At 44.0% G+C, this 14,123-nt stretch overlaps 1 protein-coding gene across 3 annotated transcripts in view; it reads left to right on the forward strand.

Moving 5' to 3' along the window:
- The window catches only part of ttll12 (tubulin tyrosine ligase-like family, member 12), a 103,166-nt gene that overhangs the window by 73,824 nt on the left and 15,219 nt on the right, over positions 1-14,123 (forward strand). The window contains exons 12-13 of one of the 3 annotated variants that reach the window (XM_068050872.1): positions 2,319-2,412; positions 9,315-9,397. In XM_068050872.1, coding sequence (XP_067906973.1) covers positions 2,319-2,412; positions 9,315-9,382 — 162 coding nt within the window. In that variant the 3' untranslated portion in view covers positions 9,383-9,397. Of the gene's footprint in view, positions 1-2,318; positions 2,413-9,314; positions 9,398-14,123 lie in introns of those variants that run through there. The other 2 variants (XM_068050871.1, XM_068050873.1) reach the window with 2 other exon arrangements.

Below are 14,123 nucleotides of genomic sequence, written 5' to 3' on the forward strand. Positions count from 1 at the left end.
TGGACCCATGACTGGGTCTGTCCCATCTCTTGTCCTTCTGCTGTGACCCACTTCACCTCCTCTCGCAATCGTGACTGAATCTCCCAGTTCTCAGCTTCCAACCCTCCTGTCTTCACATTTGCCAAATTGGCTAATGCCACTTACAACATGATCCCACTATCAAACACATTTTCTCCACCCTCTGCTTTCAGGGGATACATTTGTCTCCTGGACGTTCCGGTTCACTCTTTCACCACCCCGACTGCCAGCTGTCCTTCTCTTGGTGCCTTCCCAATGCAAGATGTGCGATGCCTGCCCATTCATCACCTCCCACACCATCACCATTGTTCAGGGTTACAAACACTCCTGTGTGAGATGACAACTTGGGTTTGTCTCCTTGAGTCTAGTATACTACATTGTACCATAAGCAGCCAATCACCTCTATCTTGGGGAACCAAACATGCATTTGGTGAGCGCTTTGCGAAGCACTTCTGTTCTGTCCACCAGTGTGGCCCCGAGCTACCTGTAGCTTGGCAAATCCCCTTTAGTTTCCTACTCAGATCTTCCTTTGTTCCAATGAAGCTTAGCACAAGTTTCAAGAACAATCTCTCTTTATTTTTTTTTTGCTATGCACCCTGCAAATCTCTCGATTGAACACTGACTTCAATAACTTCCAACTTTAGCTGTATCCTCATTTTCAAATCTGTTTTAATTCCACGCTGTATCCCCACGTATTCCATTTTCTGTTGTGTTGCATTTCCCCAAGCTGTCTCCTTATTTGGCTATGTACACACCCTTTGTCTCTTTAGTATCTGAACATTTTGTCCATTATTTAACTGACATTTCATCGTTCTAGTATTCCTTTTTTTGTTCATTCATCTATTCTCCCTCCCATTTTTCTGATTGTATTAATATACCTGTCCACCTCTTACTTTTTTCATTTCTAAAGAAGGGTCCATGCCTGAAACATGAACTTGTCTGCTCTCTCCACAGCTGCTGACTCACCTACTAAGTGTTCCCAGCACTCCTGCTTTTGTTTTAGATTTCCAGTATGACTTGAGGGGGATGGCTATGATCCTTTGTGGCGAAGCATATGATTGGGTGCCTATTAGACATCAGATGAGGGGATGATCAAGCTAACCAGAATTGCTTTATACCAGATCATATTCAATGCACTGGGATTCTATTGTGTAATGATCCCTGTGAAGACCCAACAAACCAAAAGAACCAATAAAAATAAACCCAATGGACAAGATTTCACATTTATAACTTTACTTTAATAATCTAACCAAATCAACATAAATTAAGCAGGAATTGCCAGTTTATTAATATATCAGTCAAGATATTGCAAATTACACATTCAGTATCAGATGGAGCAAAGATGGATCTCATGAATCTATTAGGTGGTCCATTCAGCAGGTATGGCACCAAAGTATAGTCACACAGTTCTTCAAAACCATGAAATTCCTTAGGTAGGTCTCCAGATCCTGTCCTCCAAGATGCAGCCACAATTCCCGACTGACAGCTTTCAATTTAATCCTGAACTCCACAGGTACAGCCTTTACCAAAAGAGAAACTGGCGTATTTCTCCAGAACCTCCTCAGTTTTCCTCTCGACAAGCTTGACAGTGTGGATTTCCACTGTTACCTTTATCTGTGTCATTCAGTGACAACACTATGCACTGTATGGCTGGGACTGGTTAATCAGTTCCTCTAAAAACAGAAACCGCTCCTAGATCCCGTCTTTACTTTCTTCAACCTGCCTGTTTTAAAAGAAAAAACTTCCTGCCGTCTGCTTGAATGGCACTGTCTCACTCTTATCTGGTTCCAACCAATTTTCGTTACCTCAGCAACTTGAAGTATTTGTTTCGATTTTTGCAAACCAGGGTCAGTGCACCTGGCAGAGCATTCGACAAGCCATCTGTTCAGATAAAAGTTTTCCTTTACTATTACAAAAGTAATTGCGGATTTGATCAAACCAGTACCATGGTATTGAGTAGTAATTTTATTTAACGTTGATGATTCACTAAGAGCCAATGAGAGCTTTGGGAAGAATATAGTTGTCACCAGTTATTGAAATTACTGTTCTCACAGCACCCTGATCTCTAATGATATGGTCAGAGAGTGAAAATACATGAGACAGATTAATGATTACCGTAGCAGTTTATGCCAGATCTGTTTTAAAGTGATGGGATTGCAGCAATCTGATGCAGTGAATTTTGTATTCCAATAGAAGTGGAGGGTTTCTTCAAGCATCAGTGTTATGCTGTCTTTACTTTTGTTGTATTAACAGAGTGACTGTGACATACTTGTTTTAATTACTGAATTAATTATTCATAGGTCCACTACAATGAGTTTATTCCGATGTTTGAGAAGCAATACCCCAAGTATCCTTGGAAGAAAACAGAGGTGGGCTCCTGTGATTGCATCTTTTGTGAGTCTTATTACAGTGACACATTTCTAAAATGTATTCACTAGGCTTCTGTTCCAGTGCAGCCAGTTAGACCATAAATTAAGTTACTTAATTAAATTAAGAAATGTTGCCACCAAGCAGAAGCAAAAACACTATTTGCATCACTGCAGAGGACTTCAGATTCCTGGGGCGTTGGGACCAGTTCTAGTGCAGGAGGGCGCTATGCAAGCTGGACAGGTTACACCAGAAGAGGGCTGGGACCAATGTCCATGCATGTTCACTAATGCTGTTGGAGAGAGTTTAAGCTAATTTTGTCAGAGGAAAACCAGGCTGCAGCAGAGAGTAGAGACAACATGCATAGAAAACTAGAAGGGAAAAACAACAGAACAAAGAATAATGCAGAAAGAGCAAGAATTAGATGGAGGAAGAAAGCAAAGTCAGCTAGCATGGTGTTGGAATGCATGTGTGTTAATGGAGGAGTTACATATAAGGTTGACGAGTTACAGGTGCAAGTTGCCACATGGGGTTGTGATATATTGGCTATAATGGAGACCTGGCATAAACATGGAGCTAAACATGTAAGGATAGGGAAAGAAAAAAATTGACAGCATTGATCAAGGATAATTCAGCTCTACAGAGGGACAGTATATTAGAAGTTTCAAAGACTGAATCTATTTGGTTAGAGTTAAGGAACAGAAAAGGATCTGCTACATTGCTGGTTGTTTACTGTAAAGCCCCCAAATAGTGAGAAGGAGATAGAGAAACAAATGTGTAGGCAAATTTCAGAGAAGTAAAAACAATAGAGCAGTGATCGGAGAATTCAATTCCCACATATAGACTGGGGAAAAACAGAGTGAAGGGCAAAAAGGGTGAAGATCTCCTAAAATGATTGGCAAAAGAATCAATGGTAACATGAGGATAAGCTTTTCTACGCAATGAGTGGTTAGGATCTGGAATGCACTGCCTGAGAGGATGGTGGAGGCAGATTCAATTGGGGCTTTAATTGGGTAAGGCCCTGAAGAGAGAGAGTTTGCAGGGTTACATGGAAAGGTGGGCTGTGGGAATAGTCAAGTTGCTCTTGCAGAGAGTCTGCACTGACATGACTGGCTGAATGGCCGCCTCCTGTGCTGTAGCCATTCTATGATTTCATAAGTACAGGAGAACTTACTTCATATGTTTCTTGCCCAATGAGGAAAAAAAGCATTGCTGGATCTAATTTTGGGGAATGAAGTGGGGCAAGTGGAGAGTGATGAAGTGGAAGAACATCTGGGTAATATGGATCATAATATAATTAGGTTTAAAGTAGTTATGGAAAGGGACAAAGAAAAATCAAAGGTGAAAATACCCAACTCGAAGTGAGCAGATTTCAGTGATTTGAGAATGGATCTAGCATTGCATACAAAAACAAGGAAGTCGTGCAAAACCTTTGCATCAGTGGCTTACTAAAGAGGTTAAGGATAGTATTAGATTAAAAGAAGAGACTTGTATTGCAAAAAATAGTAGTAAGTCTGAGGATTGTGAGTGTTTTAGAAACCAGCAAAGGGCCACCAGAAAGTTGAAAAGGGAAACAAATAGTATATGAGAGTAAACTAGCCAGGAATATTAAAACAGATTGTAAGACCTTTTCACAAGTATGTAAAGAGAAAGCAAGTAGCTAAAGTAAACGTTGGTCCCTTAGAGACAGAGACAGAAGAAATCATCATGGGGAATGAGGAAATGGCAGAGACGTCGAACAAATATTTTGTGTCTGTCTTCACAGTTGAAGACACAAGTTACATACCAGAAATAGAGGGTATCCAAGGGACTAAGAAGAGTGAGGAAATTAAGGTAATTAATATCAGCAAAGAAGTAGTACTGGAGAAACTCAAGGGACTAAAATCCGACAAATCTCCAGGACCTGATGGCCTCCATCCTAGGGTTCTAAAAGAGATAGCTGCAGAGATGGTGGATGCGCTGGCTATGATTTTCCAAAATTCCCTAGATTCTGGAATGGTTCCAGCAGATTGGAAGTTAGCAAATGTAACACCGCTATTCAAGATAGGAGGGAGAAAGAAAACAGAGAATTACAGGCCAGTTAGCCTGACATCGGTCTTTGGGAAAGTGCTGGAATCTATTATTAAGCAAGTTTTAGCAATGCACTTAGAAAATCATTGTATGATCAGACAAAGTCAACAAGCTTTTACGAAAGGGAAACCCTGTTTGAAAAATTTATTAGAGGTTTTTGAGGCTGTAACTAGTAGGGTAGATAAAGGACAGCGAGTAGATATAGTATACTTGGATTTCCAAAAGGCATTCGATAAGATGCCACATAAAAGGTTAATACACAAGAAAAGGGCTCATGGAGTTGGGGGTGATATATTAGCATGGATAGAGGATTGATTAACTGACAGGAAGCAGAGAGTAGGGATAAATGGGGCATTTTCAAGTTGGCAGGCTGTGAGTGCGTAAGGATCAGTGCTGGGCCTCAGCTATTTGCAATCTATATCAATGACTTGGAGGAAGAGACAGAGTAATGTATCTAAGTTTGCTCATGATACAAAACAAAGTGGAATGCAAGCTGTGAGGAGTACACAAAGAGGCTGCAAAGACATGCCGGTTAAGTGAGTGGGCAACAGATGGTAGATGATATGAGGAAGTGTGAGGTTATTTCAAGAATAGAAAAGCAGAATACTTTTTAAAAGACGAGAAACTTATAAATGTTAATGTTCAGAGATACTTGAGTGTACTTGTACAAGGAACACAAAAAGTTAGCATGCAGGTATAGCAAACAATTATTGCTTTATCGCAAGGGGCTTGGAATACAAGATTAAAGAAATCTTGCTACAGTTGTACAGGCTTTGGTGAGACCACATACGGAATTGGTGTACAATTTTGGTCTCCATATTTAAGGAAGGATGTACATGCTTTGGAGGCAGTACAGTAAAGGTTCACTAGATTGGTCCCTCGGATGAGAGGATTGACCTATGATAGGCTGAGTAAATTGGGTCTGTATTCTCTGGAGTTGAGAAGAATGAGAGGTGATCTCATTGAAACATTCAAGACTGAAGGGATTTGATAGGTTAGATACTGTGATGTTTGACCTGGCTGGGGAATCTAGAACAAGGGGGCACAGTTTCAGGATAAGGGACTGATCAATGCGGACTGAAATTAGAAATTTCTTTACTCAAAGGGTTGTGAATCTTTGGAATTCTGCACCCCAGAGGGTTGTGGATGCTCCATCATTGAATATATTTAAGGCTGAGATAGACAGAGTTTTGGTGTCTTGGAATCGAGGGATATGAGGAACAGGTGGAGAAAGTGGAGTTGAAGCCCAAGATCCGGTGGAGCAGGCTCGATGGGCTATATGGTCTACTACTGCTCTTATTACTTATGTTCTTAAATCATTGTCTTGGCCTTAGCTAAAGTAATGCAGACAAATCTGGGCAGCATACTTTAGGAAGGATGTCAAGGCCTTGGAGAAAATACAGAGGAGGTTTGCCAGGATGATACCTGGTATGAGAAACTTCAGTTATGTGGAGAGATTGGAGAAGCTGGACTTGTTCACTTTAGAACAGAGAAGGTTAAGAGGAAATCTGATACAGGTGTTCAAAATCATGAACTGTTGTTGTTTTATTTCCTCAGGCAAGTAGGTCAGTAACCAGAGATCATAAATATAAAATAATTGGCAAAAGAGCTAGAGGGGAAATGAGAAATTAGTTCACACAGAAGGTTATTAAAATCTGGAATGCACCTGCTGAAACTGTGATGGCATCAGAATCCATAGGAATGTTCAAAAGGCAATTGGATATGTATTTTGTTGTGAAACAAAAGCCACTTCAGAGTCAGGAGTGAGATGAACTGAGAAGAATCTTTATTACAAGCATGCAGGAACTGGCATCCAGAGGTAATACTAAGGGAGTGTGAGAGGTTATGTAGCTGTTCGTTGCTAATCCAGTAGGGGACTTTACCTTCCTGTATCTGCCTCAGATTTTCCCGGGTTTGCACAACAACCCAATTCCCGTAAGTATGACAAACATAATTTTTTGCACTAAAACAGCATGTGCTGGAAACACTCAGCAGGTCAGGCAGCATCTGCAGTATTTTGCTTTTATCATTTTTTGCAATTTCAGATAAGGCATTAACTCCTCCTTATCCAGTCTATTAATCGTTCGAGCATGAGTTTCCAACACAGTGGCAATGCCATGTAACTGTCCAGTCACACTCTGACCTGCTGTCGGTTGGCCAGATTGGATTTGATTTTTCCCACCTACGACCTTCTTGAGCTGTTGGCTCAAGGTCCTTACTTTATTATCTAGGGTGGTCAAATTGATAGAGTTTACCACTGATGTTCCAGTATTAAATGCTGTTTCCTCATTGTTAACTAAACTCTTCTTTCCCTGTCCTGAACGGGGACCAGACCCCTCTCTCCCGTCGGACTGGGCTGCTTGTCGGAGTAGGACTTGATATAGTGCCTTTGTTTTATCTGAGCACCACTCGGGTAAGCCTATGTCAGTCATATTCAGCACTACGGATACCAGCTCATGGTGTATATTAATACGTATTTCCTCATCATCCCTGATTAACACCAGACCATATCGAGGTCCCTCTCTGAGGGTTGGACAGGACAGGTCTCACATACCCACCTCCCTCCACCCCCCCCCCCCACCCCGCCTGCCCTCCCCTCCCTTTTTCAAGGCTTATAATGCTAGTCTGCCCTACTTGGTCCCAACAATCACACTCGCTGTAATGTGCCAGTGTGAACCCATGTCTTTCCTCCTGCCTGGGCAATCACCAGGTCTGTCATTCAGTCCACCCGTGTGTCCCTCCTGTTTTCTTATGTGTTTCTCCTAGCACTGCCAAGAAAATGGTGAGTGTTGGTCCAACGGATGTCCTTGGGCTTATGCTGCTCAATACCTGCAATGACATGTTGAGTTCATAGAGTCAGCCGACAATTCCTCCTATTGGATAGCAAACAATCAGATGTTAAATAATTTCACCTGCGACCAATGTTTCCGCCTGCCTTTGGCGTATCTACTGTCTGTATATTTACCCACTTGCCCTTTGACTATTTTAGTGCCTCAGTCAGAGCTGTTAATTCGGCCACTTAGGCAGAGAGGCCTTCTCCCAGGGCTTCCTGCAATATCACCTTCCCATCGCTGGTCACTGGCCCATCGTGTTCTCGGTTCCCCCTCAACATATCTTCGTGATCCATCCTCAAGCAACTGCTCATCTGCATGCTCCAGCGGGTTATCCCTAATATCACAGGTCTCCTCTTCTACTTCCACGTCACAATGCTTGTCTTCTGCATCGCTCAGCATATTCTCTGTGGAATATGTCGAGCATTCTTTGTTCCAGTCCTAATCAGGCCCCCTTCCCCAACTCTTTTTCCGGTACATTGATGACTCTATCAATGCCGTTTCCTGCTCCCGCCCCGAACTGGAAAACTTTATCAGCTTTGCTTCCACTTTCCACCCTTCTCTCACCTTTACATGGTCCATCTCTGACACTTCCTTTCTCTTCCTCAACTTCTCTGTCTCCATCTCTGGGGATAGCTTGTCTACTAATATCCATTATGAGCCCACCGACTCCCACAGCTACCTCGACTACACTTCTTCACACCCTGCCTCCTGTAAGGACTCCATTCCATTCTCCCAGTTTCTCCGTCTCCGATGCATCTGCTCTGATGATGCTACCTTACATGAACGCCCTTCTGATATGTCTTCCTTTTTCCTCAACCGAGGGTCCCCCCCCACTGTTGTTGACAGGGTCCTCAACCGTGTCCAGCCCATTTCCCGCACCTCTACCCTCACCCCTTCCCCTCCCGCCCAGAACCGTGACAGGGTTCCCCTTGTCCTCACTTTCCACCCCATGAGCCTCCATATCCAAAGGATCATCCTCCCCATTTCCGCCACCTCCAGCGTGATGCCACTACCAAACGCATCTTCCCCTCCCTTCCCCTGTCAGCATTCAGAAGGGATCATTCCCTCCGCGACACCCTGGTCCACTCCTCCATTACCCCCAACACCTCGTCCCCTTCCCGTGGCACCTTCCCCTGCAATCGCAGGAGGTGTAATACCTGCCCATTTACCTCCTCTCTCCTTACTATCCCAGGCCCAAAACACTCCTTTCAGGTGAAGCAGCGATTTACTTGTACTTCTTTCAATGTAGTATACTGTATTCGCTGCTCACAATGTGGTCTTCTCTACATTGGGGAGACCAAACGCAGACTGGGTGACCGCTTTGCGGAACACCAATGCTCAATCCGCAAGTAGGACTCTGAGCTTCCGGTTGCTTGCCATTTCAACACACCCCCATGCTCTCATGCTCACATCTCTATCCTGGGCTTGCTGCAGTGTTCCAGTGAACATCAGTGCAAGCTTGAGGAACAGCATCTCATTTACCGATTAGGCACATTACAGCCTCCCGGACTGAACATTGAGTTCAATAATTTCAGAGCATGATGGGCCCCCCATTTTACTTTTATTTTTATTCTTTATTTTTTGCATTTTTTTTTTGTATGTTTATTTTATTTCATCTTGTTCAGTTTGCTTACCCACTGTTTTTTTTTTCATGTTTGTACTTACTGCTGTTCAATCTTCAGTCCGTTAACACCCTATCTGTACTAATGCTTTGTCTTTCAACACACCATTAACATATTGTTTGCCTTTGCTCCATGACCTTCTGGTCAGCTAATCTGTGACCTTGTCCTATCTACATCTTCTCCTTTGTTATCTCTTGCCCCACCCCCACTTTAATTGCTTATAACCTTTGACATTACGAATATTTGCCAGTTCCGAAGGAGGGTCACTGACCCGAAACAGTAACTCTGCTTCTCTCTCCACAGATGTTGCCAGACCTGCTGAGTGTTTTCAGCATTTCTTGTTTTTATATTCTCTGTGTGGTTCGGTCCCTGATCTTGACAATCTCTATTGACTTATCTTTAGGGATAAGTACCGTTTCCCATGCCGCCCTCTTGGTCGAGATGGATCTCAGTTGGCCAGTATTCAGTTAAGTCCTCTATGGTTTGCCGTGTGTATAGTATGCCCTGACCTGTCATCACTATTGGTTTGCTGACCCTCACTGTTCGGACACACCCAGAACTGGACAGGAATCATCAGGTCTCTCACTTCTCACCATTCCTTCTGTTGTAGTGGGACCCACTTCGGATTGCACCGCTCCTTTTTCATTCTACACACGAGTTTCTTATTTTTCTCAATTAAGTATTCTGTAATTGGCCCCTTGGGTTCCCATTCCTCACATTTCTGAGGAGATTTCCTTTGTATTTGCACCTCTTTTCCCTGGGCCCTTTTATCCAGACTTTACAAGTCCGTTTGTATTCGATGTATGCCGTTTTTATGTTTCTTGACTATACTAGTCCTTTTACTCTTGTGTATGCCGTTTCACTTCTGAACTAACCAGAGTTTACCGTGGGTTTCACTCTCGGACTCTAGGAACCCAGTTTCAATTCTCAACAAACCCGGGTTTAGTGCGGGTGGCGGTTTCCCTCCTGCCAGCCGAGTCTAGGAACCCGGTTTCTGCGCAGTCATCCTCTGTTAATTACTGTACTCTTGACAGACTCTTGATTAGATTCGGATCTCCCAGGCTATTGATGGACACGCGATAAGGGCTCGCGTCTCTAACTAGGGATGGTAATTTTAAAGGTACTCACCCAGATTGATGTGACCGTATCGCAGACGCTGACAGCTGTTCAATGGAGATCCTGTCGACTACGCTAAATTGTTTTGCAGTTTCTAAACACAATGCTGAGTCTGTTAATTGCAAGCAGTAAAGGTTTATTCAAACATTTGAGGGGAGACTGACCTCAGTGGTTGTACATTGAGATTGGACCTCAAAGTAAAGTCTCACTTCTTTCATACAGTTTTTCTGACATTTGGTTCATAATACATTGTTTCCGTAATATCTATTTGAGTGTAACATCTGCTTCCAACCAGAAGCTAAACCACATTGGAAGTTCACCTGTTATCACTTTTTTTCTTCATCTGTCAAAACAGGATGCGGCTTGCCTCGCTTATTTCATCTTGCAGCTAGATTTAGCATAAGCAATGTTAACTCTTGATGTCCCACATCAGTCCCTCCTGTTGGCTCTGGCCAGATTCTGGACCAGATGGCCACATAAATGGATGCTTCACCCACGTTCTCCCGGTGATCAGTTGGTGCCCGTGGGCATCCGCATCTTTGCAATAGCTCGTTGGCCTCTTATGCCCCGTCCCTCCGCTAGCAGTGTGTGGGACTAAACTGGTCAGCTCTTTGAAAAAGCCAGCACAGGCATGATGGGCAAATGGCCTCCTTATTTGCTTTAAGGTTCTATGATTCTGTCATTTCCCTAATTCTTTTTTTCCATAACAGTTTTTTTCAGTGTTTCCTGCTTGTGCTTCTCATGTTTTTTTTTAAACCCCTACCTGTGTCTTCTCCAGATTTGACTGTTCCAGTGCTCTCCTGGTGGCCTATTATCCTGCGCTCTTCATAAACTACAAATGATTCAAAACTTGTATCCTATCCCGCATGAAGTCCCACTCGCCTGTCGTCTCTGTTTTCGTCAATTACATTGGCTCCTGGTTCCCCAATGACCCAAATTTCTAATTCAAATTCCTTCAAGGCCTCACGCTTCCTATCTCTAACCTTCTCCAACCTACAAACCTCAGAGCTCTGTTCTTCCAACTCTGGTCTGTTGTGCATCCTGAATTGCACTCCATCATTGCCAACTCTGTCTTCAGCCATCTAGGTCTTACAATATGGAATTCTTTCCCTACACTTCTCCACCTCTCCCTTCTTCAGGAGCCCCGTTAAAGCCTACCTTTTTGATCAAACATAGACAAAAAGAGCTGAACTCAAGAGGTGATGTGAGAGTGACTGCCCTTGACATCAAGGCAGCATTTGACCGAGTATTGCATCCAGGAGCCCTAGCAAAACTGAGGTCAATGGGAATCAGGGAGAAAACTCTCCGCTGGCTGGAGTCCTACCTAGCGCAAAGGAAGATGGTTGTGGTTGTTGGAGGTCAATCATCGGAGCTCCAGGACATCGTTGCACTTTGCCAGAGGGTAGTGCAAACCAGAACTCCTCTTCCCCGCACCCACCAAACCAAAAATGCTGCAGACGCTGGGTCAGCTGAAATTTCCAAGACTGAAATTGATTATTTTTGATAGCTAAGGATATCAAGGGATATGGAGTTGAGGTTCCGATCATCCATCATCTGACTACATGGGGTATTAGGCCCAAAGGGCTGAATGGCCTATTTTTGTTCTGTGTAGAAATGCAGCAAAACTTGGACAATATCCAGGCTTGGGCTGATAAGTGGCAAGTAACATTTGCGCCACACAAGTGCCAGGCAATGCCCATCTCCAGCAAGAGAGAATCTAACCATCTCCCCTTGGCATTACCATCGCTGAATCCCCCAGTAACAACATCCTAGGGGCTACCATTGACCAGAAACTGAACTGGAGTAGCCATATAAATACCATGGCTATAAGAGCAAGTCAGAGGCTAGGAATCCTGAGGCGAGTAACTCACCTCCTGACTCCCCAAAGCCTGTCTACCATCTGCAAGGCACAAGTCAGGAGTGTGATGGAATACTCTCCACTTGCCTGGATGGGTGCAGCTCCAACAACACTCAAGAAGCTCGACACCATCCAGGACAAAGCAGCCCGCTTGATTGGCACCCCATCTGCAAAAATTCACTCCCTCCACCACCGACGCACAGTGGCAGCAGTGTGTACGATCTACAAGATGCACTGCAGCAACACACCAAGGCTCCTCAGACAGCACCTTCCAAACCCGCGACCTCTACCAACTAGAAGGACAAGGGCAGCAAATACATGGGAACACCACCACCTGCAAGTTCCCCTCCAAGTCACACACCATCCTGACTTGGAACTATATCACCGTTCCTTCACTGTCGCTGGGTCAAAATCCTGGAACTCCCTTCCTAACAGCACTGTGGGTATACCTACCCAAAATGGACTGCAGCGGTTCAAGAAGGCAGCTCACCACCACCTTCTCAAGGGCAATTAGAGATGGGCAATAAATGCTGGCCTGGCCAGCGTCGCCCACATCCCATGAATGAATAAAAAAAAAGCTTTAGTCACCTTTCTTAGTATTGCCTTCTTTGATTCAGTGTTTATTTTTATCATTATATTTCTGTAAAGTGCCCGTGATGTTTTTCTGTGCTAAAAGCACTATATCAATGCAAATTGTAGTTTGGTTTATTTTTGATTTTTCTCTGTCTGGTTCTCAATATTTCAGTCAAAATACTCTTACATAGCTTGACAATCAGATTTTTTGTTTTCTCCCCCCAATTGTTCTTTTTCTCTCGGAAAGCATTGGTACCTTGTTGGGATACAGTTCCATGAGCATAAGGAACAGAAATAGGCCATTCAGCCCTTTGGGCCTAATACCCCATTCAGTCAGATGATGGATGATCGGAACCTCAACTCCATATCCCTTGATATCCTTAGCTATCAAAAATAATCAATTTCAGTCTTGGAAATTTCAGTTGACCCAGCATCTGCAGCATTTTTGGTTTGGTGGGTGTGGGGAAGGGGAGTTCTGGTTTGCACTACCCTCTGGCAAAGTGCTTCCTGACTTCACTCCTGCATGGCCTAGCTCTAATTTTAAGATTGTGTTCCCTTGCTCTGGATTCCTCCATCAGAGGAAATAGTTTTTCCATGGACCCTGACAACATTCCAGCAACAGGACTAAAGATTTGTGCTCCAGAACTGGCCAAACTGTTCCAGTACAGCTACAACACTGGCATCTACCCGAAGTATGGAAAATTGCCCAGGTCTGTCCTGTGCACAAAAAGCAGAACCAATCCAACCCAGCCAATTACCGCCCCATCAGTCTACTCTCTATCATCAGCAAAGTGATGGACTGTGTCGTCAACAGTGCTATGAAGCAGCACTTGCTCAGCAATAACCTGCTTAGTGATGTTCCGTTTGGGTTTCATTAGGGTCACTTAGCTCCTGACCTCATTACAGCCTTGGTCCAAACATGGACAAAAGAGCTGAACTTCAGAGGTGAGGTGAGAGTGACTGCCCTTGACATCAAGGCAGCATTTGACTGAGTATGGCATCAAGGAGCCCGAGCAAAACTGTAGTTAATGGGAAAACTGGTTGGAGTCATACCTGGCACCAAAGGAAGATGATTGTGGTAGTTGGAGGTCAATCATCTCAGTCCCAGGACATCACTGCAGGAGTTCCTCAGGGTAGTGTCCTAGGCCCAACCATCTTCAGCTGCTTCATTAATGACCTTCCCTCCATCATAAGGTCAGAGTGGGAATGTTTGCTGATAACTACACAACGTTCTGCACCATTCGCAACTCCTCAGATACTGAAGCAGACCATGCTTGCATGCAGCAAGACCTGGACAACATTCAGGCTTGGGCTGGGCTGATAAGTGGTAAGTTACACTTGTGCCACACAAGTGGCAGGCAATGGCAATCTTCTACAAGAGAGAATCCAACCATCTCCCCTTGGCATTCAATGGCATTACCATTGCTGAATCCCCCACTATCAACATCCTGGTGGTTACTAGTGACCAGAAACTGAACTGGACCAGCCACATAAATACTGTGGCTACAATCGCAGGTCAGAGACTGGGAATTCTGCAGTGAGTAACTCACCACCTGATTCCCCAAACCCTATTCACCATCTACAAGGCACAAATCAGGAGTGTGATGGAATACCTTCCACTTGCCTGGATGGGTGCAGCTCCAACAACACTCAAGAAGCTCGACC

Source organism: Heterodontus francisci, chromosome 18 (genome assembly GCF_036365525.1).
Source record: "Heterodontus francisci isolate sHetFra1 chromosome 18, sHetFra1.hap1, whole genome shotgun sequence".
NCBI lineage: Eukaryota > Metazoa > Chordata > Chondrichthyes > Heterodontiformes > Heterodontidae > Heterodontus > Heterodontus francisci.